Below are 26,993 nucleotides of genomic sequence, written 5' to 3'. Positions count from 1 at the left end.
TAAGAGAACTGACTATTCTTCCAGAGGATCCAGGTTCAATTCCCAGCACCCACAAGGCAGATCACAACATCATCCTCACAAATACATTCAGGCCAAACACCAATGCATACAAAATAAAAATAATTTTTAAAATAAATAAATACATGTCAACATTCAGTTAGTAATGAAGTCAAGTCATCTAAGTACTATCAAACTAACTAAACTCAACCAATTCAATAAGACCCTTGGTCATGAATCTTTTAGCTAGACCTATTGCAAAAATATTAGAATGACTATGAATTTTCAATTCCAAATTTTTACCTGAGTAACAAGAGGCTCCAATAGTCTTTCAACAGCCAGAGTCCTGATCTCCAAACTTTTGGGGTCCCATTTGAAGTTTATGTTGCCAGTATGGACGGCAGTCATTTCTACGAAACAAAAAGCCAAAGTTAGGCAAAGGTCAAACAGAAACATAATACGTAATACATACCTCTAACAAAGACTTTCCTATCAGTAAAGCATCATTCACAAAATGAAATAATTGTACTAACCTGTAAATGACCTCTTATACATAACAATTTCATGTTTACAAACACTAAGGGACAATCCTGAGCACACACAGCCTTTCAATTTTGGATTCTCTGCAAAAGATATTTCTAGTTCCAGTTTTTCCAGTCCAGCGTTGAGGCAGCATGAAAGCTAATGAGAAGGGTATTTTTGTTTGTTTGTTTTTTCAAGACAGGATTTATCTGTGTAGCCCTGGCTGTCCTGGAACTCACTTTGTAGACCAGGCTGGCCTCAAATTCTCCCTGCCTCTCCCTCCCAAGTGCTGGTATCAAAGGCCTGTGCCACAACTGCCCAGCAAAAGAAGGGTATTTTAAAAGAAATTTCTGCTGAGCCTGATGCCACATGCTTTAATCCCAGCACTGGAGAGGCACAGGCAGTCAAATCTCTGAGTCTGAAGTCAAGATGTTCTACATAATGTGTTCCAGGCCAGCCAAGACTATATGGTGAGACTGTGATTTTAATTAAAAAGAAAGAAAGGAAGGAAGGAAGGAAGGAAGGAAGGAAGGAAGGAAGGAAGGAAGGAAGGAAGGAAGAAAATTTCTTCAGAAACGAATACAGAAAAAAATTCTATTAATTTTTCCCTCCTCATTTCTACTGCAGTATCCAAAGGCATACCTCACTTCATTAGTTTTAGATTTAAAACTTTTTATTCTATGTGTTTAAGTGATGATTTGTCTGCATGTATGTCTGTGTGCCATATGCATGCCAGGAGCCCAAAAAGGTCAAAAGAAGGCATCAGATCCTCTAGAACTAGAATTACATGGATGGTTTGAACCAGGGTCCTCTACAAAAGCAAAATGTTCTTAACCACTGAACCATCTCTCCGGCCCATTTTGAATATTTAACCTGAGTTTAATGACATGGAAAGCAAATCATATTTTATGCTATAAATTCCTTTAGCAATTTCACAGAACCTGTATACCACAAAAATATAATGTAAGTAATTTATGTATCTTCAAATTTTCTACTAGCCACAGTGAAAACATTAAAATGGATTTTAATCCTATACTTTATTTAACCCAAAATATCCCCCAAAAATTCCAATATGTAATCAATATAATTTTTGTAATTAGAAATATTTTATATTTATATATATAGAAATACTCAAAATATAGTATGTATTATTTTACACTTATGAAGTAACTCAATTCAGACAAGCCACATTAAAATTTTTCAGTAGGGACTGGAGAGATGGCTCAGAGGTTATGAGCACTGGCTGATCTTCCAGAGGTCCTGAGTTCAATTCCCAGCACCCACATGGTGACTCAACCATCTATAATTAGATGCCCCCTTCTGGAATACAGGCAGGAAACTGTATACATAATAAAATAATAATCTTTAAAAAAAAGTTTTCAGTGAACCACAGAGTGTTGGCGCACACCTTTAATCCAACACGCAGAGGTAGGAATATCTCTGAATTCAAGGACAGCCTGGTCTACAGCTAGGGCTAAAAAGAGAAAATCCCCGTCTCGAAAGAAAGAAAAATGATCAGTAGCTTCATGCAGCTAAACAATGTAGCTTAAATAATCCACCATGCAGATAACAAGCTCTGATAACTACTTCCACGCAATGCTGGTCATGGCATGCTCTACCATTACTACAATGAGAAGCACCAATATTCCTGCTGATTACAAAGTAGACACGGCTAAAAATTGTGGCTTTTATACATATTAATGACAAAAAGGAAATGCTAAATTCCTGTTAAGTGGCCACTGAAAACAAAGACAAAATTTTCCAATACAAATTCACTATAGAAATGTCAAGCTGGTTGTTGGTGGTGCATGCCTTTAGTTCCAGCACTCGGAAGGCAGAGTCAAGCGAATCTCTGTGAGTTCTACAATTTGAGTTCCAGGACAGGCTCCAAAACAATACAGAGAAACCCTGGGGTGGGGTGAAGGGGTGGGAGTCAATCTGGACAGGTGTGATGACACACATCTTTAATCCCAACACTCAGGAGGCAGATGGATCTCTACAAGTTCAAGGCCAGCCTGATACACAGTGAGTTCCAGTACCTTGAAGTTTTGACCCAGTCAAAAGATGAAGAGGGAGGGGAAGGACAGGAAGGCAGTCTCAATGCACTAATGAAATGGCTCAGCAGTTAAAACACTGGCTGTTCTTCCAAAGATCCCATAGGGCATCTTACAACCACCTGTAACTCCAGCTAATAATCTACAGCACCACTACAATCCACTGGCTCTTAACTGTATTTTCTAATTTTATGGAACTACACAATCATTCAGGAGGGGGAAAGTTATTTTCATAATTAACAAAATTAAACTCTTTACATGATATAATGAGAACAACAAAATTCAAGGGCAAACTTAATCATCGTAAGTACTTTGAACTTGTATCATTTATACAGGAAGATTACCTTTGTTTTGTTTTTTAAAGCTTTCCTACAGATTTAATTAGATAAAACAGATTGTGATCTTCTAGATGTATAGTCTACATTAATATGAATTATGGGAAAAGTTCTTCCCAAACAAAAACCCAATCTAATAAATACAGAGTAATGTATTTAATAAAACACCATTTAGACCTAACATATTGCTTACCCTGTTAATCCCAGCACTCAGAAAGTTTAGGAAGATGAGAAATCACAGACCAATCTAAGCTAAGGAATAAAAGCCTGTCACAAAATAGCAAAAACTTTTTAAAAGATAAGAAAAGGAGAAATCACCATTTAGGAACAAGCAAAGTAATAAATGATGCACAGAAGAACCAAGAACACTAAAGCATTTGGCTGGAGAGACAGCTACAAAGTGAAGGGCACCAGTCTTGCAAAGGACCCAAGTTCAGATGGTTCACAACTGCCTGTAACTCGAGGTCCAGAGTTTCCAATGCCTGACCTCCATAGGCAGTTTGCACACACATGCACAAAACAACAGACACACACACTATTTATTTTTTTAAAAAAATTTTTTTTTTAATGTGAGAGGGTTGAGATAGGATCTCACTATGTAGCCCTGGCTGGCCTGGAACTTACTACATAAACCAGGCTGACCTCTACCCGGCCTGCTCCTATGCCTCTGTAGAGATTAAAGGCCTAAAGACCTTTTAAAAGAAGAAGAAGAAAAGAAACACTAAAATACTGAATAACTACATGGGGTCATCGAAACCCAGATTATTTATGAGAAAGGAAGAAAGCACTAACTTTGCCTTATAAAAGAACATGGAACACACACCCTTAATCAAGTTATCAAGAACATCAGTAACAGAGGAGAAACTGACACCGTGTTATCACGTGACATGATACACTAAGAAAGATAAAACATGGGGGCTATTGGGATGGCTCAGCAGTGCTGTGGTGGTGGCACACACCTTTAATACAACACTTGGGAGGTAGAGGCAGGTGGATCTCTGAGCCCAAAGCCAGCACATACTGCTCTTTCAGAGTCCCAAGTTCAGTCAACAGCACTCACATTGGGCAGCTCGCAACTGTAGCTCCAACTCAAACTCCACTGGATCTCTGTAGTATTTTATCACAAAATTACTTAACTATCAGACTAAATGATAGTGAGCCATATTCCACAAAATCAAGAAAAGGTCAAGAAACCCTAAAATACAAAATTTGAAAATGGGTTCTGATTTTATAATAAAACATAATAACTGGTGTTAAATTTAAAAATTTTCATCATTTAGCTTTAATTATCTAAGCATCAATAAAACACTGAATCACATAATGGGAATGGGAAAAAAAGTGCACTTGCTTAATCTAACAACACAAAATGTACTTTCCCTATGCTTATATTATGCCCAGCCTATGTACTTTGGTCTTTAAAAGTTATTTGTCTACTAGTCAGTAAGCCTTAAGAGATGGGATGGTCTAGGTTGTTAAAGACTGCTAACAGCTCAAACAAATGTCATCAAATGCCACAGATAAAACATTTCAGAAGAAATTATTTGCCCTGTGGATCCTAGTTTCCTAACATTTCAAAGAGACTGCTTCAGTACAAATAAGAGAACTTTTCAGGATTAGAGGGCGAGGCCCTGTGATTAAGTAAACCCAGTCCTAAGTGGGCATTTAGAACCATACCAAGTTACAGAGAAAGCAATTTTAAATTAAACCTTTCAGTGTTTAAGGGTTTCTTGTATTTGACACATGGTCTCACTCACAATGTAGCCTTGGTTGGCCTGGAACTCATAGAGATCAACCTGCCTCTCTGCCTTTGAAGTACTGGGATTAAAGCTGTGAACCACCTCAAGTACAGTGAAATTATTTAAGATTTATTTTTTACATTTTATTTTGCCTTAATGTATGTATGCACACCACATACATAAAGAGTGCCCATAAAGCCAGAAGAGAGCATCAAATCACCTGGAACTGGATAAACTGTCATGTGGATACCAGAAACCAAACCCAAATCCTCTAGAAGAGCAGCAAGTGCTCCAACCTCCAAATTAAATTATTTTAACAAGGTGAAAATGGTGGTTTAGGCCTGTAATGCCAACACTTGGTTGAGGCAAGAAGATGGTCACAGGGCCATCTTACATACTGAGTTCAGTCCAGCTTGAGCTACAGAACAGAAACTCGTCTCAAAACAACAAACAAAAAACTCTTGGATCCCCCCCACCCCCGATTTTGGCACTTCAGAGCTCCAGGGCTTCCCAAGTGTTAAGAATGTGATAGTTATGGTGGACTATAAACACAAATGCAAGTGACACCTGACCTCTCCAGGTGGGAGATGGACAGTGCAGACCTACAAATCAGACCAACTCAAAAGCTGTGCCCAACTGATCAACTCCAGCCAATCATCACACTCAGTTACGTCTAATGATCTGAATTTAAGAGAAGTCAGACTTGAAATCTCCAAAATTAACAGTTACCCATAACTTCCCAAAGTCTCCAGTTCCAAATTCTACAAACTCTTAAAGTGTCTAAGAAGATTGCCTTCCTTCATGGAAATTCACTGTAATTAAAGAGGGACAAACTGCATACACTGAGAAACATCAGATATACAGACACCTGAAATCAGCATTTGTTTCTCAAAAAACTACTGGGCAGTGGTGGCACAGGCCTTTAGTCCCAGCACTTGGGAGGCAGAGGCAGGCAGATAGATCTCTGTGAGTTCGAGACCAGCCTGGTCTACAAGAGCTAGTTCTGGATTAAGGCTCCAAAGCCACAGAGAAACCCTGTCTAGAAAAACAAAAAAGAAACTAAAAAAACCACAATAGTAGCAGACTACCAGACTGCCTAATGCAGAATCTCAAGGCTGTTTGACTTAAAGTATTAAGCCATAAACAGGTGAATAAAAATAGACAAGTACCCGAATGAAAATGAGGACATGAGTGTTACTAAGTATGATTGAAAAGAATTTTATTGTAGATACAAGGGGGGAAAAAAAACAGCCAGAGGCATCTGGAAGTGTCCAGACTGAAACAAGCCACGACAGAAGAGAAATTGAGGGCAGAGCAAAAGGGGGGGGGGAGAAGAGAGGGGAAAGGAGGAGGAGAGGAAAGGAGAAGAGAGGGGAGGGGAGGGGAAGAAGTAAGCCGACCTAGAAAAAAGCTGCCAATCAAGAAGCCAAGAGAGAATCCAAGAACCAAGAGAGCACTGAGTGGCCAAAAATGGCTGGTTTATATAGCAATCAGAAGATGAGGGAAAGGAAGCAAAGCCTAGACCCTAGGTAGGGTAGAGCACGTGGTGAGACATGTTGGAAGGCGCCACAAATAGAGGGAGGGAGGGGACCTTGACCCGGTTTCTTTTGGATTTGACAGTATCAATTTTGGAAATAAAAAGTCCATTAAGCCAGTCAGTGGTGATGCACACCTTTAATTCCACTACTTACTCAGGAGGCAGAAGCAGGCGGATCTCTGCGAGTTGGAGACCAGCCTGGTCTACAGAGCCAGTGCCAGGATAGGGTCCAAAGCTACACAGAGAAACCCTGTCTCAAAAAACCAAAAAATAAAAAAGAGAGAGAGGGGAAGAGACAGGGAGAGAAAGTCCATTACTACAAATCTTACGGATTAGGGAAAAGATAACACTGTATTTTGTTCAATTTTATAAACATGAAAGGCATACTCCATTATACAACCTTCCAAAATTGATTTTAAAAAATCAGAATATGAATCACTACATTTATCAGAGGCTATAGACACTAGGTAAATATGTATTATGTCAAATTAAATTAGAGAAAACAAGCTTTTGAGAAAACATGGAAGACTGGCACTTTTTTAATACTAAGCTTATATTACATTATTTCTCCCTTTCCTTTCCTCCATCTTATTATGGGATAACCTTTTTGTACACTGTGAAGATGTGCTGCCAAGGCACCTTCTCACTGGCTTAATAAAGAGCTGAACGGCCAAACACTAGGCAGGAGAGGATGGGTGGGACTTCCAGGCAGAGATAGTAACTCTGAGAAGAGAGGCAGGATTCACCAGCCAGACTCGAAAGAAGAGGGATGCCAGGTACTGAGCAAAGACAACAAGCCACATGGCAAAACATAGATTAATAAAAACAGGTTAGTTTAAATTTTAAGACTAGTTGGGAATAACCCTAAGCTAAGGCCAAGCTTTCATAATTAGTAAGTCTCCATGTCATTATTTAGGAGCTGACAGTCCAAAGAAAGACCTGCTATACCCTCCAAACCCCAAACCTCCATCCACCCCCATTTCTCTTTTTCAAATTCATGGCCTATTTTATCTTGTGCAACCAACATCTCTAATCAAAAACTCTGCCAAGCATAAAGCTAAATGACCAGAATTCAACCCTCAGGACCTAACCGGTAAAAGGAGAGAGAGAGCCAGTGGGTCCTTCAAAGTTGTGTCCTCTGACTTTCACATGTATAACATGGTGCACACACCCACACAAATAGACAATAAATAAATGTATGTATTTATATACACATGTGTAAACACACACACATTCCTGACTAAAGTGAATGTCAAATTAAACTTCAGGTCCAAGTTAGGCCTTTAATTGAGGCCCAATATTGAGAAAGGCTAAAACAAAATTATAGATCTTAACATTTACAAAAATCCTATTCCAAGGAACACCACCTTCTGACACTAGTTATTCTACTAACTTATTTTCTCACTTTGAAGAAGTCATTTCTCCTGTCTGAAGGAAGCTTCAACTATTTCATATGCAAAATGAAAGGAGGAGAACTAGAAGTGTCTCTCAGCAGGTAAGAGGGTCTGCTGCTCTAGATTACAGTCCCAACATCCACATCAGGCAGCTAATAAATAACCTCCTGTGACTCCAGCTCCAAGGAATCAGACATCATCTCTGACCTCTGCAGACACCCACACATATGTAGCATTCACTCACACAGACAAACACACATACACATAAATAAATTTTAAACATTTAATGTTAAAAGAAAAAACTGAGAAGGCCACATGATGGTATATGCATATAACTCCAGAATTTAGGAAGCCAAAGCAAAAGTATGTGTATGTGTGTGTGCGTGCATACACACACACACACACACACACACACTCATTCCCTCCCTCCCTCCTTAAGGGCCAGTGAGATAGATGAGCCCAAAAGATTCCTACAATACCTGATGCATATAAGTTGCATCCTCACGACCCACATGGTAGAGAGAACCAATTCATTCTCTAACCTTCACAGGTGCCACATAAAGATACAGTAAATAAATAAATGTAATGAAAGAAATGTAAGAGTTGGAGAAATGGCTAAACAGTTAAGAGTATTTTTGTTCAGTTCCCAGCTCACAGCTGCTTGTAACTACAGCACCAGGGACTCAATGTCCTTTTCTGACATCCCCAGGCACTCCATGCATGTGGTACACATATAGCAAACACTTATACAAATAAAATTATAAGATAAAAATATATACTTTAATTTTAAAGAGGTTAAATTCCATATTATACAACCTTTGAGTCCTAAAATTAAAGTCTTTTTTAATTAAATTTGTTCTTTGACATTTTCACACATGTATAAAATACATTCTAATTATTCTTCCTTCTCATCCCCTAACTATTCTTCCAACCCCTCCTTCCTACAGATCCCTTTCTGTATGTGTATCCTTAGAAGCCAGAGGCCTTGGATACCCCAGAGTTGGAGTTGCATTCGAACTATTTGATTTGGGTGTGGGAACCAAATGCATGGGTCCTCTCCAAGAATGGTGTGCATTCTTAATCTCTGAGTCATCTCTCCAGCCCCCAAAGACATTTAAAAAGCCCTTTGACACTGCATCAATTTAACTAAACTACAGTAAGCTCCCTAATAATGCCTATGATTTCCCAACCCATATTTCTGAACAAGTTTACAGTACTGTGCATGGGTTTTCTCTGTGGAATGGGCCTCATATCACCTAGCAGAAAGTGGCTAGTTACAATAGCCACACCACTACTGTACAAGTGGGCACATCTTTTCTTGGCAAGTTGTTATTGAAGTCAGTAAGGTTACATCTGATTAAGACCACTCATGCTGTTTCTCATCTACTAGTCTACATAGTGGAACCTCCTATCACTATGAGAAGTAGCCAGTAGCGAGTAAGCTTCCAGGTCAGTTGTACCTTGCAAACAAGGTGTGTGGTGTCTGCAGCAATAGTGCTGTCTTCACTTACGTCATTGGTTCTCAACCTCCCTATGCTGCAACCCTTTAATACAGTTCCTCATGTTATGGTGAGCCCAACCATAAAATTATTTCTGTTGCTACTTCATAACTGCAATTTTTCTATTGTTATGAATCACAATGTAAATATCTGATATGCAACCACTGTGAAAGGGTTGTCTGACTCCCCCAAATGGGTTGTGACCCACTGGTTGAGAACTGCTGACATAGGGTATCTCTCAACAGCCTTTGAATTGTTTTATTAAACTTAATTTTCTCAAGCTTAATATGTGTTCCATGTTTTAAATTAAAGGTAACAATACTTAAAAACGTTTTTGTATTCCATAAGGTACTAGGGCAAAGTACTGTCTAAAGGGTACATCAGTGTAAGCTGAAATGAATTTACGCAACCCATTTGAAAATATTCACAAGCCTACCAAGAAAAAATTCCTGCCTTAATCTTAGTCATATTCTTCTGGTTATTTACAATTAATGGTATTGTTTAGAATAGCTAAACAAATAACTTTTAAAGCTCTTGGCAGCTTCCAGTTTTCCAATTAACTTACAGAGCACTCCTTTCCAAGATCTATTATAAAATCTGCTAGAGCTGGCCAGCCTTAATGAAAAACAGCAACCTTAAGTTTTTCCAGGAGGAATTAATTATACTTAGTGCCATGAAATGAAAAGTTAAAATGCAGTTATTCAGTCTTCCATTACCTTAAAAATAGGGATCTTGTCTATAAAGCAAAACATCACTACAAATTCAGAAAGATTCAATAGTTTGTCTAGCAACCTGGATGAAAGAAAAAGCAAGAAAGGAAAAACAGCACAGTTCTATCAGAACCCAAGGGAGCTGACTGTTGGCAAACTGCCTCTTTGTGCAAAGAGCCATATACATTCTCACAGGACATTACAAGTTCATTTACAACAGAATGGCCACATCATTCCTAAAATGTGTCTCTTCCAAAGCTTTTCTATCCTTAGGATGCTAGTCAATGCCAATTTTTTAAAGAGCAAGGTTATGTTAATGAAATGTTAGGATGGTTCATTTAAATGTAAATCAAGAGATTTAGAAATTAAAAGTACCCAAAGCAACATTAACTGTCACACTACACAAGATGCAGGATTGTGGATTACTCTGCACAGCCATAGGTATGCCAGGTTGTATCTGCATTAAGCAGACTTCACACAGCTGTAGGAACCTCAGCTCCCAAATCTTTTGGTAACTGCCAAAAAACTAAACAAAAAAGAGTCAAGGTAATCCTTATAATTAACTCACTGTGAAAAACAAATTTTATGTGACTACACCTCCAAACCCCAGTCTTCCTTTTTTCACACTATAAACTAATTTAGATTAAGGGGACAGTAAGAAAATAGTTAAGTTTTCAATGGAGATAGTCCTTATAAACAAAAAGGGAATATTTCCTCTTGATTACAGCCAATATTTCTAATTAGAATTTCAGTATGATCATCTTAGTTAGGTCTAACCAGAGTAAAAAGTTTCCCACACAGCTGGAAAGAGTACACTGCTCTTGAAGAGGACCAAGAGTTCAGAACCTAACATCCAGGTTGCACAACTCATAATGACCTGTAATTCAAGTTCTGACCTCTTCTGGCCTCTGCAAGCACAGACCCTCACATACACAAATTCACATAAGTAAAAGTAATATAAAACTTTCTTTCAAGTTTCCCAGGAGCTAGAGCACTGATGTTCCAGAGGACCTGGATTCTGATCCCAAAACCCACATGATGGATCCCAATCATCCAAAACTAGAGTTCCGGGAGATCTGAGGCCTTGTAACATCTGCAGACACCAGGGACACAGGTGGCACAAACACAGACATGCAGGAAAAACTTATACACAGAAAACAAACTAGTTTTCACCTGCTATATATAGAAGAGTAATTAGATTGAATGAGTCATCCATTGTGCATATTTTATATCAGGTACTCATATAACACAAAGTAGACGTCACTCTAGTTGCAATTTATACAGAATTGTGATTTTTAAAAAAGATACTTGGCTTAGTCTCTTAAAAAGTCACTCCAGTTACTCATATCTTTCCATCTTTCCTTTTATAATTTTCTTAAGGATACTAAAGTTTTGCAATAGCTAAATTAAACCAGGAAACATACAAGTTACAAAAGGCATTCAGCAAAAGATAAAATCTAAATCCAACAGTATCCAAACAACAAGTATTCAGCAAATATTTGAGTGCCTCCTCCTAGAACACTATTCCAAACAAGGAAAAAGAGATTAGGTATGGTGGCTCTTGTCTGTAATCTAGCACAAGAGGCTGAGCCAAGAGAACAGACTTGGACTATTAAACAAACAAACAAAAAAACCACTGCAGTGATGGCATAAGCAATAAACAAGTAAGAGACTATTACAGTAATAATGCAAGCAGGTGGGGCCCTTCGAGAGTCTTTCTATCTCAGTAACAACAGAGGTCAAGAACCAGTCAAACTGAACCTAGCACCAGTCTAAACTCCCTGCACTTGGAGGTAGAGGCAGAAGATCAGAACTTCTTCACCTGGACTAATAGCAAATTTGATGACTGTACTTCCAAACTCTAAGCCAAACTAACTAAGCCCTTCATCCATTACACTGCTTATCAGGTACTTTGTCACAACAATAAGCAAAGTAAATAATACATTACTTTCAACTCTTCAGTTAGGTTTGGAAATTTCCCCTCAAAATTTGTGGACGAGAAGGACACTGTGGAAGACCAGGGCACAATGTCACCTGCTTTTAATCTGACCACTCAAGAAGCAGAGGAAGGTGAATCTCTTGCGTTTGAGGCCAGCCTGGTCTACAGTGTTCTAGGATTGCTACAGCTAAACAGACCTTTGCCTCCAAGGGGAAGAAAAAAAAGTAGGGCAGTGGTGGCCCATGCCTTTAGTCCCAGCCCTCAGGAGGCAGAAGCAGGGAGATCTCTGTGAGTTCAAGACTAGCCTGGTCTACAAGAGCTAGTTCTAGGACAGCCTCCAAAGCCACAAAGAAACCCTGTCTCAAAAAAAAAAAAAAAAGTGGGGGGGGTTAGAAGGGGGGAAGGGAAAAGAAAATTGCTCTAGGTATCCAAATAAAGTCACAACACAACAGAAAGTTGTACAGTTCTCCACTCTGCAAATAAATAAACTCAAAGAGGCCTAATTAAGACCTGTCTGACATCACTCCAGAAGCAATGTGGTTGTCTCAGGTTGTGAAAAACACAGGCACCTTCCAGCAACCACAGCATAAGTGAAAAATGGAGAGCAGGAGGTGGCAGCCACTGCTAAAACAAAACATAAGAAATTATGAGACATTAGAGAGGTTTGAACTTCATTCCTCTTACTAGAACCATTCTATCCCTGCTGTTTATAATAATTATTTTGAGAATGCTAAAAACAATTCCTCTCCAAAGGGGAGTCTATATTGAGTCAGCTTGCTATGATCATAACAAATACATGAGATAACCAACTTTTAAAAGATTAAAAGCTGGGCAGTGGAAGTGTATGGCTTTAATCACAGCACTCAGGAAGCAGAGGCAGGCAAATTCTGCTGCCTACAAAGGTGAAAAAGTCAACTGGCCAATACCAGGGCAAGTCCACATGTCCTAAACCCCTTGGAAGGCATTCCTCCAGTGAGTTAAAGACTTCCAACTAGGCCCCATCTCCTAAAGGAGTGGTTCTTGACCTGACCTGTGAGTTGCGACCCCTTTGGCAAACCACTACCTCCAAAAATACTTACAAAGTGATTCATAACAGTAGCAAAATTACATCCATGAAGTAGCAACAAAAATAATTTTATGGTAGGGGATCACCACAAAATGAAGAACTGTATTAAAGGTTCAAAGCATTAGGAAGTTTGAGAACCATTGATCTAAAGCTTCTACCCTGGTTGAACTAGAACTCAAGAGATCTGTCTTCCTACCTTTGCCTCAGTGAGTGCTGAGATTAAAGGCATGTGCAACCAAGCCCACACACTTTGGTCTTTGAAGGATACTCCAAAGCCCAACTACACAGTACAAGCAAATCCTTTTTCCATTACTTAAGTAAAAGCAGAAAATGTCCTTACAGTCAGTCATGTTTCCACAAGTCTACAGGATCTCTCCAAGCACTTAACTGCAGAACTGAATTCTTCAAACTTCAGTCACCAACCCACCACCCTCTCAATCCTACCTCTACCAATTACTATGGCCTCCCCCATGTCTTGTGAACCAAAGCCCCACCAACCAGGTCCCTACAAGGAGACTCTATGTTCTTTTTCTCCCCTTCTTTCTCCCTTCTAGTTCCTACCTCGGTCAACACTGACTGCATAATCCTCCTACTGATGATACTCTACACTGAAGACTCTTATCTCTGGTCTGGAATATGCAGGGAGCCAGTAGGGTTACAGCACAGTGACAAAGCACTTGCCTAGCACTAATTGAGCCCTGGGCTCCATTCCCAGAACTGCTTATAAAGAGTGTGTATGGAAGGGTTGTTACCTATGAATCTCCATCCCCAGCTATTCACAAGCAGCTCTAGTTATCAGTGGCACTGGGTCATTCCTCTGAGAGAAACAAGTAAGATGAAGCCAAAACCTCACTCGGCCAACTCCACCTGCACTAGCCTGCTGCCTTCCCAGTCTCCACCCCATGAAAACAGATGGGCCTCCAGAGCTTTACATTTCCTTTTCCTCTGCCAAGAGAACCTTCAGATTTTTTCAACTGGAAAACTACTCACCTTCAAGACTCAGATACACCCCATCCTCTACTTCACAGAAAGTGTTATCCCTACTTCTCAAGATTCCCCCAGAATTTGCCACAAGACACTATAAAACAAAGCCACTGTGAACACACATGGATCTCTGTTGTTTGTTTTGAGACAAAATTACGCTCTGGGTGGCCTCAAAGGCAGGCAATCTTCCTGCCTCAACCTCCCACCTAAGTGATAAGAGGAGTGCAGGTGCATGCCAATACAACCAGCAAGCCGTAGCTTAAAATAAATCTTTGAGGAAAATCTTAGTAACATTTATTTATTGACTGGGAAGTGAAAGCCAGAGGACAACTTCGTTCCATCCAGTGGTTCCCAGGAATTCAAGTCACCCTATCTGCAGGCAGATGCATGTACAGGTGAGCCATCTCTCTGGCCCACCATCACTTTTCCCATCCAACCAAAATAACACTTTAGCCACGTGCAGAGACACATGTTTATAATCTTTTATGTTTAACTAAATTGACTCAAAAACTGTTTTAGTTTCATCTTGTAATACTGACCTGCAAAAAGAAGTAAGGAGTAACATTAGCAAAAATAGATATGAATTGCAACTCCTATCTATCACTGATATTAGGAGGGCTAACCTCATTAGCTGGAAGTCTAACACCTTCCAAGCACCTTGCTCACTGACAAGATGGTTAATGAAGGTGCTGTATTTAAGTGAATTTAAGTGTTATTGACATTCAGCATAACAATTCCTTAGACTCAATAACACTACCTTAAAAAAACAGCTTTATCTTTCTATTTATAAAGAAGCTTAAAATTTTTTCAAGGGTTACCATCTTCCTTGGATTTCACAACCTTCCAAAGGGATCAAGCGCATTAAAAACGACAGGTTTTTAAAAATACACTTCAAAGTCAGTCTAAACCTTTCTGAGAACTAAATGGCCCCCAGGTCAATGAAAATAAGAAAAGTTAACACATGATTATAGGAAACCCTTGCCAATTTAGAGATCCCCAAAAATAGAAAATCCCACAAACACTGCCTCCTTGCTCTCCTTTTCAGACTCTGGTATACTTACTCCACCATATTTTATAAACTGTGATTAAGAGCCCAAATTAATAATGAAATATATAATGAAATAGTCATTTCATACTCATAATATGAGTACATGGTAATGATGTATCATTACTTGGAAAGACAGCATGCATTGGAGCCACAGGACAAATGCACTATTAGTAATAGCTCCTCTCCTTCATGTCACTAGAAACAGGCCACACAGAATGTGTTTCCTGAGCCATGACAGTACTTCCAGCTTCAAAAACAATCACAATCTGCAGCTTAACCTAGGTAATAAACTAGTACAAGACTATATAACTAATCTTACTCAGGTTTCCAACTCAAATCTCCAATACCGATATCAAAAACTAACAAAATAACACACATAGCAATTAAAACATTTCCATGACAATGGATATTCCACTTATTTTACCAACATTTAACAACACAACCTCAGAAAAAGACAAGGAAAACCCACAGCTATGTATAATGGAAGAAAATCAAAATGAGGTAATCCAGAGCAGAATTAGCCTTTAAATGAGCAATTTAGAAATTAGATAAATTATAACACTATGATTAAATTGGGGGCTGGAGAGATGACTCAGTCATACTGGCTGTTCTTCCAGGACCCAGGCTCAATTCCCAGCACCTACATGGCAATTCACAGCTGTAACTCCAAGATCTGACACCCTCACAGACATACACACAAGCAAAACACCAATGTACACAATATAAAAATAAATAAAATTTTAAAAAGATTAAATTGGATCAACCATTATAAAATTCTAACACTAAATATTTTATAATGTCTTTTCAGCCTTTTTTTTTTTAATTGGGAATGCTGAGTGGTTTAGAATACTTGTTGCTCTTACAGAGAAGATTGGGTTCAATTTCCAGCACCCACATGGCAATTTACAACCATCTGTAACTACAATCTTCTGCCCTCTGATTGTACCAGAAACAGACATGGTACACACACATGCATTCGTGTAGGTAAAACATTAATATACATAAAGTAAATAAAACTAAAAAATAAATCTGAATCCAAAAAATGAAAGTTACAGTAAATTTTACAAGTCCATTCTTTCTCCTCCCTTCCTCCCCAACTTGGTTTCTCTGTCCTGGAACTCACTCTGCAGACCAGGCTGCCCTTGAACTCACAGAGATCCATCTGCCTCTATCTCGTGAGTGCTGGGAGTAAAGGTGTGCACCACCATACCTGATCTAAAAATTTTTGGAGCCATAAGAAAAAGCTTACCTTGTTAACTAACCCAAATGTCCCTAAACAAATGAACTAATAGTCTAAAATGTGGCATATAAGTTCAGGGAGATGGCTCAAGGGAAAAAAGCACTTGCCTCACAAGCCTTGTGATCTGAGCTCCAATACTCAGAAATAAAAAGTCAGATGCAGGGGACAGTCAGATGGCATAGCAAGGAAAGGTGCTTGTCACCATGCCTAATAACCTGAGTTCAAATCCCCATGACCCACATGGTGGAAGGAGAGAATCAACTCCTGCAAGTGGTCTTTTATCTCCAAACTAGTGCCATGGCCCACACACAAAATAAATTAATGTAGGGGCTGGTGAGATGGCTCAGCAGTTAGGGCACACACTCACATCAGGTAGCTGACTACCACCTGAAACCACAGTCCTAGGGTATCCAATTCCCTCTTCAAGCAGCAATGGGCACCAGTATGCAGTGCACATACACTCAGGAGCAGTCACATACAAATAAAATTAAATAAATGAATATAAGAAATTATTTCTGCATCACTGGATCACAGTGGCCAAAATGAAGTTCAATCCCTTTGTAACTGCTGACCGATGCAAGAACTGTAAAAAGGGAATTTCTCACATTCAGAGAAAGATCATGTCTTCCCCTTTCCAAAGACCTGAGAGAGAGAAGTACAATGTTCCATCTACTACCCATCCCAAAGGACAATGAAGTTCAAGTTGTTCAAGAACACTACAAAGGCCAGTAGATTGGTAAAGTGGTCCAAGTGTACAGGAAGAAGTATGTCATCTACACTGAATGAGTGCAGTGAGAAAGGCTAATGGCACAACTGCCCATCAAGGTGGCTACCACCAGGCTAAAGCTGAACAAAAATCACAAAATTATCCTGGAAAGGAAAGCCAAGTCTCAACAGTAGGAAAAAGAGAGGGGCAAACACAAGGAAGAAATGATTCAGAAGATGCAGGAGTAGCAGAACCTCATGTAAGAGGGTAAGTTAAAAAAGAGGAAGGGCGGGAGGGAGGAAGAAATTGGTGAAATGTGTCTGTAATCCCAGCAGTTCTACGAAGGGATGGAAGTGAATCACTACCCACAGCTCCAGGGCTACCTTAAAGAAAGAGAAGGCCAGCCAATGGCCACCAAGCCTGATGTCTGAGTTCAATTCTCAGAACCCACTCTGTAGAGATAAAATAGATCCCCATAATTTATTCTCTGACCTCCACAGTAACATTATATGCACATACACACCTCCCTCAAAACAAAGGTGTAAGACAAGACCAACTCCCAAAAGTTGTCCTCGTCACACACACAGGCAAGCAAGCACACACGCACACACACCTGCACTTATACACATATCATGCATATATACAATACACACCCAATGTGGTACACACAATGTAATAATATTCAACTTTAAAAGGGAAACTCTGAAAGATGTGTTAGGAAGACAGTGTCGTAGGAAACAACAATCCAACCATAAACCAGAATTTATCTGGTTTAAATACTTTGTAACACTTGAATATTAAAGTCCTAGAGCCAGGTATGGTCCCACAAGTCCTGAATCCCAATACTCAGAAGGCAAAGGCAGGTAGATCTGAATTCAAGACCAGCCTGGTCTACAGAGTTCCAGGATAGTCAAGGGTACAGAGACAAACCCTGTCATAGGGAGAAAAAAAGAGTCTTGAAACTTCCAGGGAAGGCTTGGATCATATGCAAATTGGATAAATTCTACTCAACTTTAGCTTTGCTTAACAGCAACTCTCCATCCTCCTAGCCAAGCACATGTTACAGGAACACCTTGCCAGGTGAACAAATAAGGGTCCTGCCCTCCAGATACTGAGGAATTGTATTCTTATTGCTAATTACCGTTTCTAATCAGGGAGATAGAGAAACAGAAAAGCATCCACTATTACACTTCTGCTAATGCTAATTCTCCTCCAGCTAAATATAATTCCTCCCCAAATATAATGAACCAACACTTTTCTCCCCTCCCACTTAATTTTTCTCTTTATTCTCTTCTGGGAGATGGGATTAAAAAAATACAAAACGACCATTTAAGGGAGGGAGGTAATTAGAATGCTATCATGGTGCTTCTTGATCCTCTGCATTACTTTTATGTATGGATTGAGTATGTTAGGACCCAGCCGGTGGGACTGAGCACTGTGACAATGGCTGCAATCCCTAGCGCTCTAATATCAACTGGGAAGGCTGAGGCTATGAGTTCAAGCCCAACCTAAACTGCATAGTGACTTTGTCTTCAAAGGGGAGGGTAGATCCTTATTTAAACGGTAAATTGTAGTGAAATGTCATTAACATACAGGGATTGGACAGGCAATAGTGTCACACGCCTTTAATTCCAGCACTCAGGAGGCAGAGGCAGGCAGATCTCTGTAAGTTTGAGGCCAGCCTGGTCTAGAATTAGTTCCAGAACAACCAGAGATGTTGCTGTTACACAGAGAAATTCTCTCTGGAAAAAACAAAATGCCCTCAGAAAGATGGGGCAATTGGGGGGGGGGTTCCAAATATAATTCTTATAAAAAAAAAATTTAAAGATATACAAGCAGCCAAGCATGGTGAGGCATACCTACTTGTCTTCCTATTACTACATTGTGTATACTAGTATACTCACTTTTTTATTTGTGCTAAGAATCAGAACTCAAGCCCACATACTTATGCATCAACACTATCTCCTGAGCCAGTAACTTACTAGCATTTAGTGAATGGTACATGCTATACACACAGAAACAAGTCTGGTACACAGGAAGCAGAAAGATGAAAATGAACATACTGGCTTGAAGGATTTTACCATCTAGTACAGCAGCTATCAAAATGATTTTTACTATCAGAATTTTAATGAAAGCAAGTTAGCAACATGATATTTAAATGATAAACTTTATTCATCCCTAAGAAAAGCCACTTAATATGGATAAAAATATAACTTGTCCAGCACTGCATAACAGGAAGACTATATTAGCATTTTATCCCATCAGAAGTTAAAATAAACACCCTTTATAAATCATCTTATTCATTAGTCAGATGACAAAGTTCAAACTGTAAGGCCAAATCTCATAAGATTAAAATCTCCAAAGAGCATGCTATCATAATTCATCAGATAACAGACATATAATCAATGACAAATTAGCAACAAGAAATACATCATCATATAATTCTAACTCCGTTGTTTAGTATAACCTTGTAAGAATTATATACTAAGTAAGGGGCTGCAAATACGGCTCTGTAGTTAAGAGTAGTTGTTACTCAATAGTTGAGGATCAGCACCCACACTGGGCAGTTCACAAATATTGATGTTTAATAAGGATCAGGAGAAACAAATAGGCCACACATAAAATAAGAATTCTAAAGTAAACAGAGGATAGGAAATAACAGTATCATTTATCATTACAAATTTTAGGATTTTGGGATCCTTTCTGCAATGGTAGGAGGGTGTATTCAGTTTTTGTTAGGGTATAGAAGCATTTATTATAAAGCGTTCCAAGAAAACAGCAAAAGACCCAGGGTACAAAGGACAGGGGACAATTTACTACAGAAAACCAGTCTGGGAACCAAGAATGCAGCTCAGTTAGTAGGTGACTACCTAGCATACAGGAGGCCCTGGGTTTGATCCCCAACATCACATAAACCTGGTGGTAGATCCTGTAATTCCAGTACTCAGGTCATGGAGACCAGAGTTTTAGAAATTCAAGGTCATCGGCAGCTATTTAACAAGGTGACACCATTCTGGGCTACATCAGACACTGTCTCAAAAATAGGAATTAAAGGCTTCCAAATAGCTCATTGGGTAAAAGCACTTACTAAGACTGTCAATCTTAGTTAAAGTCTGGAACCGTGTGTGTGTGTGTGTGTGTGTGTGTGTGTGTGTGTGTGTGTGTTCACATACGGGAGAGCACACAAATTTGTAAATTTAATTATGAAAACAATGTGGCCTGGAACTCCCTATGTACATCAGGCTGGCTTTGAATTCAATTCTGCCTCTACAGTATGAGCTACTACATCAGCTTTCACCCTGAAAAAAAATTCATGGAAGGAAATTGGTCTGAAATTTTAAGTAAAAGCTAGAATTTGGAAGATCTTGAATCCCACCATAACCCTAACCAGCACAATCACACAGCATTAAATTTCAAAAGTAAGTGTGGAAACTTTGGGCTGCCAGGGTGCAGAGCAGGTAAAGACACCTGCCACCAAGCCAAACAACCTCAGTGGGATCACTGGGATTAGAGGAAGATAATCAACTTCCCCAAGCTGTCCTCTGACCACCACACTTGTGCACACAAACACAAAATAATAAAATATGGCTTTATTTGAGAGGTTAGGTTTTTTTTTTTTTTTTTTTTTTTTTTTTTTTTTGGAGATAGTTTCTCTGTGTGCCCCTGGCTATCCTGGAACTCCACTCTGTAGAAAACAGGCTGGCCTTGAACTCAGAGATCACCTGCCTCTGCCTCCCAAGTGCTGGAATTAAAGGAGTACACCATACAGCCCTGCTTAAAATGAGTTTTGTTTTTGTTTTTTTTGTTTTGTTTTTTTTTTTAAAGGGCTTCCTTCTTTTCTTTTAGGAACCTTAAGAGCTCAATCACCCTGAGCAGCACAGTATGACCTCATTTCAAAACAAACACAGAAGCAAAAGGGCAAATAAAGTCAACTAACAGTGGGAATTCCTGGGGTACTAACATTTGCTTCTTAGTGACTATACATGGGTTCAGTTTGTATGAACTCATGAACAGTGATCATAATTTGAACTTTTTTTCTAATTGGACTTCGATTTCAAAAAAGGCTTACTATTAAAGATAAAGCCTTAAGCAATGAATTGTGGTGCACACCTTCGGTCCTGGCTCCTGCTTCTGGAAGACAGAAGCAGGTGATTCTGAGTTTGAGGTCAACCTGGTCTACTTAGAGAGTTGCAAGACAGACAAAACTACATAGAAAGACCTCCTCAAAAAATAAGAAAATGTAAAACGAACCCCCCACTTTCAAGAAGTGAGTTTGGAGGAAGTCATCCACAGAAAATATTTACCAAACAGTATAAAAGATGCAACTATAGAAGCTGTACAAGAGACTAAAGCACTGAGGACCAAAAGAAAGCCCAGGAGAACAAAAAAAAAAAATAAGTTTTGTCAGGTGGTTAAGAAAAATAACACTATAGAGAGGGTTCTGTCACTGCTGAGATTTGGGTAGAAGGAAATAAAATAAGAAAGAAAATAAAGCTGAAGAAAGTTCAAGTTGCACAAGACAGCAATTTGATTGTAACCAGCTGCCTCACCTGTCATTGTTCCAGCATAAGCTACACTCCACAAAGATTTTTTTCCCCTCCTTCATTCAATATTTGCCCTCTAATTTGCCCTCTTAGCCAGGTACCAAACCAAAGGTTAGGGCATGAGCCTTGCCTTGAAGAAGTTTACAAGGCTCACCTTCCAGCAGGGATAGCAAACAAGGGCATCAGTATAATACAATACAAACCAAAGTTACTACGAAAACTTGGTACAAAATTTACTACCAGAAATGAAATGCGATTGTGGTGATATTTTGTTTATAATCTAAACAAATAAAGCTTGCCTTAAGATCAGAGTGCAAAGCTAGCCACACTAGTTTGCCACAGAAACCATGCAGTGGTGACACACATCTTTAATCCCACAAGCCACACTAGTTAGCCATAGAGGCCAGGCAGTGGTGGCACACTCTGGGCTACAAGAAACTGATCCAGTTTAACAGAGAAAACAGAGCCAGGCAGTGGTGGCTCACATCTTTAATCCCAGCACTGGAGAGTCACAGGCCTTTTATCACAGCACTAAGGAGGTAGAGACAGAAAGGGATATGGCTGGGCAGAGAGAGGACTATAAGACAGGAGGAGACAGGAGCTCAATCAAGGCAGTGCGAGGCTACAGTCTGAGCACTGGTAGAGGTAATAACTGTCTAGTGACTGGCAGCTCTGCTGCTCTGACCCTTCAGCTTCCACCCTGATAGCTGACCATTTAGAATTTGTGCTACACTAGATCTTGAGACTTAACTGAGAATTCAATGCTTAAAAACCTTTACCAAGATGCCTGGACCCCACCCCTAAATTAATCTTTATCCCCATTCCAAAATACAGCTCCTTCCATCCCCAATAACCTTTACCCACATGACCTTCCTCACTCAACTCCCTGCTTTTAGGCACTCAAGAATTCAAATCTTCTCTAAGCACCAACAGAAAATAAAAAAGCTGCTCAGATCACAAAAGGCCCTACAATGGCTTCTTACAGCTTTAGAAAAAAATCTAGACACAACCATCTGTCACCTGGCCTTTGCCTTCTTCCCTGACCACTTTATGATACCTCCCTACTTCAGTACTCATAATACAAAGATCACCTCTATACATCTCTAGGCCTCCAAATACTGTGCCAGTGCTCAGGCCATTGACACCTGTTAAGGACCCTAATTCCTTTATTCTGGTGTAGGTTTTAGCCAGTACACTTACCATCACCACCTTCAACAAGCAGGGCTATCTGTGCTGTCAGTAATGTGACATTCTAAAAAAATTCAAGACCATTCGTACCAGTTACTCAGGCTCTCCACAACTGGTTTAAATCTCCAGAACAGAATTAAGCCTCACTTCAAATATTGTTTGAGAAGCTGTGGACAAGGAGACCCATGTGGCTCAGGAGGCTTCTAAACCCAACACAAGGAGCTGGATGTTAGCAGCTAAGGTTGAAGGCAGGGGTGGGGAGGTTGTGAAGCTCGTGGTAGATCACTTGACTAACACACACAGGGCTTTAGGTTTGTTTCCAACACGGGGGGGGGGGGGAGATGGGGGGCGCTGATGAGAGATTGCACAGGCAGTGGTTCTCCACTAGGGGAAAAAAAGACACCCCTCTCTAATATATGAAGTGTTTCTGATGGAAATAGAGGTGGTACCACATCACTGGTGCTGAGAACCAACAGTCAGGACAGACTTAGATGCAGGAAAGGGAGAGGGTGAAAAGTAAAGAGGAAAAACACAGAATAGTAGATTCCCCACACTTACATGCCCTTCTAGCTTTTCCGCTACTTTCTCCTGTCACATGACTTCAACTCATGCTTCACCCAACTCAAAAGCCACCACCACCTTGCAGAACTCCCAGACTTATAAAGATACGACACTGGAGACGCTTCCGGTCCTCAGAGAAGAGGGACTTTAAAGCCTATTTTCTAACTTAGTTGAGTCAGGACATAAAAACAACTGAACACTGAACGGAGGTTACAAATGATTCCTCCCCCGCTTAATCCTTTTGTAAACTAAAACAAATTCCGTTTCTTAAAGTAACATCCACCTATATAGGCTTTAATCAGTTAAACACAAAATATCCTTTTCAAACACACCTACCATAAAGGTACAATACACAATACAGTGATGTATGCACGAGTTTACATTACAGATTATTGTGAATTCTGTACAAAACACACACAAAAAAATGTTATGAAGACGAAGAACATGAGGGTGTATCAACCGTCGATTTGAGCCAACCACTGACTGAATTACTGGGATGGCCACTGCTCGCAAACCAAGGCTACTCACTCATCCAGTCAACACACAAGTTCTACACACATTAACAAGTTCTTTTAAAGGAAGGCGGGGCATTGACACCGCCCGCCCTCGGGAAGCTGAGGCATCCCGAGCGTTCCAGGCCAGCCTGGGCTACTTAGTAAGTAAGACCCGCTCTCGGTAACACAAGGTCAGTAAGATCCTAACTTCTTCTGAGAGTAAAGTCAGTTCAGTTAAGCAGAGAAGGCGGCTGAGTAATTTTAAAGTAAAGATTAACAAACTCCTTGCCCCAGGTTCACACGGGTGTGGCGCACCTTAAAGGACAAGAGCGCTGGAGACCAGGAAGCTACGGCTCCCATACTCCGTGGGTAGGGCTGGAATGCCAGCTCCCGCGACCTCTGGCTCCGCAAACGCCCAAGTTTCAGCAAGCGGGGGGGGGGGGGAGGGGAGCGGCCGGCACAAATCCAGGGAACAATCGCGACCCTCAAACACCCCACCGCCGGAACGCCAGGGACACTCCGCGGCCCCCTCGCAGTGCGGGAGGCGGCCTGAGGCGCGACGCCCGACCCGCGAGCGCGCGCCCTGCTCGGGGAACAAAGTTTAGGAAGAGGGAGAAAGTTTTCCAAGGGAGCGCCGGCCGCCGCTCCGCTCCCCGAGCGTCGGGCTCCGCCCGCCCGCCCAGGCCCAGGCTGCTCCGGGAAGCCGCCCTGGCCCGACGCTGCCCTGGGCGGCGGCCGCCCAGAGCCTGCCTGCTCCGTCACCCGGGACCCCGGCCTGCGGAGACCCTCGGCCCAGCAGGGGCCCCGCGCGCGCCCCGAGGGGAGGTACAAAGACTTACCTGCGGCGAGCGAGGAGAGCGGGGGACAACTCCTGAGGCGCCAAGACGACGGCCGCCGCTTTGTCTCCCGCCCGTCCGGCTCCCAGGAGGAAATGGGCCGCCCTGCGCCCCCGCCCCCGGCCCGCCCCGCGCCGCGCCCGCCCTTCCCGGCACCTCCCTCCGCGCGCTCTTCCCGGCGCCTCCCGCGGCCTCCACACCGCTCGTCCCGGCCTGCAGCGGCCGGCGCTTCCGGGGGGAGCCTGCCACCCGGGAGGCAGCCTGGCAACTCCAGGCTGGGACCCCCAGAAGTCCTTTTCGTATGGCCCCGGGGCACGCGCAGCCGGACCCCCGACGGGAAGGAGGGGCGGCGACTCAGGGAACAGCCGCCGCCTGGGAAGGCGGGCGGAGGGCAGGTGAGTCACGGCTCCCAGCTCAGGTGAGTCTCCGGGCGCGGCCCCGGCAGGCCCCGCCCCGTCCGGTGTCCCGGGACCAGCGTGGCGACGCGGGGTCCTGCTGGTCTCACTCCTGTGGCGAACGTCATCTTGTCCCCTGGCGACCAGAAAAGAGGGCAGCTTACTTGCTTGCTTTACCCGAGGAAAAACAACTCCAAGTAAATATTCCACATCTCCGGGCACAGAGGAACCGGAATCCGACTCTAAGGAGCTGATTGTTTTTGGTGTTTGTTTTATTTTTGAGTTACTCCAAGTAAATGTTCCACATCTCCGGGCACAGAGGAACCGGAATCCGACTCTAAGGAGCTGATTGTTTTTGGTGTTTGTTTTATTTTTGAGTTAGATTATCATGTAGGTCAAGCTGGTCTTGAACTGGCTGTGTCGGCAAGAATGACCTAAAACTTTATTTTTACATGTGGACGGAGGGGGTTACACCTGCCCTGTGCTTGTGTACAAATCAGGACGATTTGTGGTTTCGTGGGTCTTGAGGATTGAACTCGGGTTTCAGGCCTGGGTGGCCAGTGCCAACTTATCTTAAACTCTTGATCCTCCTGCACACCTCCCAACTGCAGAGATTATAGGCCTGCGCCATTACACTTGGTTTTGGGGGCTTCTTAAAGAGTGGGCAGGTGAGAGAGATGGCTCAGGTTTGCCCTCTACCAACAATGCAAGCCTGACAGCCTGAGTTGTGGGAAAAGTATGAAGGCCACAAAGTTGACCTCCACATTGGTGCAGGTGGCATATTCACCCACACACAAAGATAAGTAAGTTTTAATTCTAAGGAAAGTGGGTTGAAGATGATCAGGTGATAGAGTGCTTGCCTACTATGCCCTGGGTTCAATCCTCAGCAACTACGTGCTATTCTGTTTGTAGCTTTGGGGGTTTGACTCTGGTGGTTTGAAAGAAAGTGGCCCCCAAAGGGCACTATTAGGTGTGGCTTCATTGCCATGTTGGAGGGGATGTGTCACTGTGGGGGTGGGCTTTCAGGTCTCCTATGTTCAAGCCAACCCCAGGACACAGACACCTTCAGATCAAGATTTAAGAGCTCTCAGATCCTTCTCCAACACTATATCTGCCTGAATGCTGCCATGCCTCCCACCATGACAATAACGGACTAAAACTCTGAAATGGTAAGCAGACCTCCATTAAATATTTCCTTTTTTAAGAGTTGCCATTGGCAGGCATGGTGGCAAATGCTTTTAAACCCAACACTCAAGAGGCAGAAAGAGGCAAGCAGAGCCCTGTGAGTTCAAGGCCAGCCTGGTCTACAGAGCAAGTTCCAAGACAGGCTCCAAAGCCACAGAGAAACCCTGTCTCGGGGAAGGGGGTGGGGGGCACACTACACGGACACGACAATTAAATAAAATAAAAAATAAATTTAAAAAAAATATTAAAAAACAAAAACTGCCTTGGAGTTCTGGCCTATAGACTGACTCCCAGAACTATACAAAGAAACCCTGTCTTGAACCTCCTCAAAAAAATAAATAAACTGCTTTGATAGCTGTGATTTTGATACCAGTGTTCTAGAGACAGAGGCAGGCTGATCTACATAATGACTTCCAGGTCAGTCAGGGCTCCATAGTGAGATGTGCCTGTCTAAAAAAGTAAAGTAAAAGACAAAAAACAAATCAAATAAAAAATACCACGCATAAAAATGTGGGCCTTACATATTAAAGAACTGGAACTAAGTGATGTAAAGTGTGTGTGTGTCTTATATAGACTATGGTTCTGGCTATATTTGGTTTCTGAACAGCCAGGACTACACAAAGAAACCCTGTGTCGGGGGGAAAAAACTACTAACATTTCAAGACAGCAACAGCAAAACATTAAATTAATATGGTCTATGAAGATATAAGAACAGAGTTTGTTTGTTTGTTTGTTTGTTTGGAAATGGAAGAAAAGCTCTGCTAACTGAAAAAATATAATGGGAGACTGGTAGTGTGCCAAGGGGAGACAATTCCCTACTTCTGAGAAACTAAAAAGTTTATTAGAAAAAAATTAAACATGTTAGTTGTGTGACAAGTAAAGAAAAACTGAATATAACCAATCTGGCCCTTGTTCTCACATCATTTAAAATGTAATGATGGAGACAAGTGTTAAAGGAGATGGGTCTTAGAAAGAGGCAGATGTGAAGATGGGAAAAGATAAGCAGAGTAAGAATAAATTAAC

General features: G+C 41.3%; 1 protein-coding gene across 1 annotated transcript in view; it reads right to left on the bottom strand.

Moving 5' to 3' along the window:
- Ctnna1 (catenin alpha 1) overlaps window positions 1-24,512 on the bottom strand; it is a 115,520-nt gene extending 91,008 nt beyond the window's left edge. Inside the window, exons 1-2 of the mRNA XM_051202268.1 lie at window positions 24,394-24,512; window positions 301-407 (exon numbers count right to left, since the gene is read on the bottom strand). Coding sequence (XP_051058225.1) covers window positions 301-405 — 105 coding nt within the window. The 5' untranslated portion in view covers window positions 406-407; window positions 24,394-24,512. The remainder of the gene's footprint in view (window positions 1-300; window positions 408-24,393) is intronic.
- Between the last annotated feature and the right edge of the window lie 2,481 nt (window positions 24,513-26,993).

Source organism: Phodopus roborovskii, unplaced genomic scaffold (genome assembly GCF_943737965.1).
Source record: "Phodopus roborovskii unplaced genomic scaffold, PHOROB, whole genome shotgun sequence".
Classification (NCBI taxonomy): Eukaryota; Metazoa; Chordata; class Mammalia; order Rodentia; family Cricetidae; genus Phodopus; species Phodopus roborovskii.
Note: the sequence above shows the minus strand (reverse complement) of the source record. Positions and strands in the feature narration are given on the sequence as shown.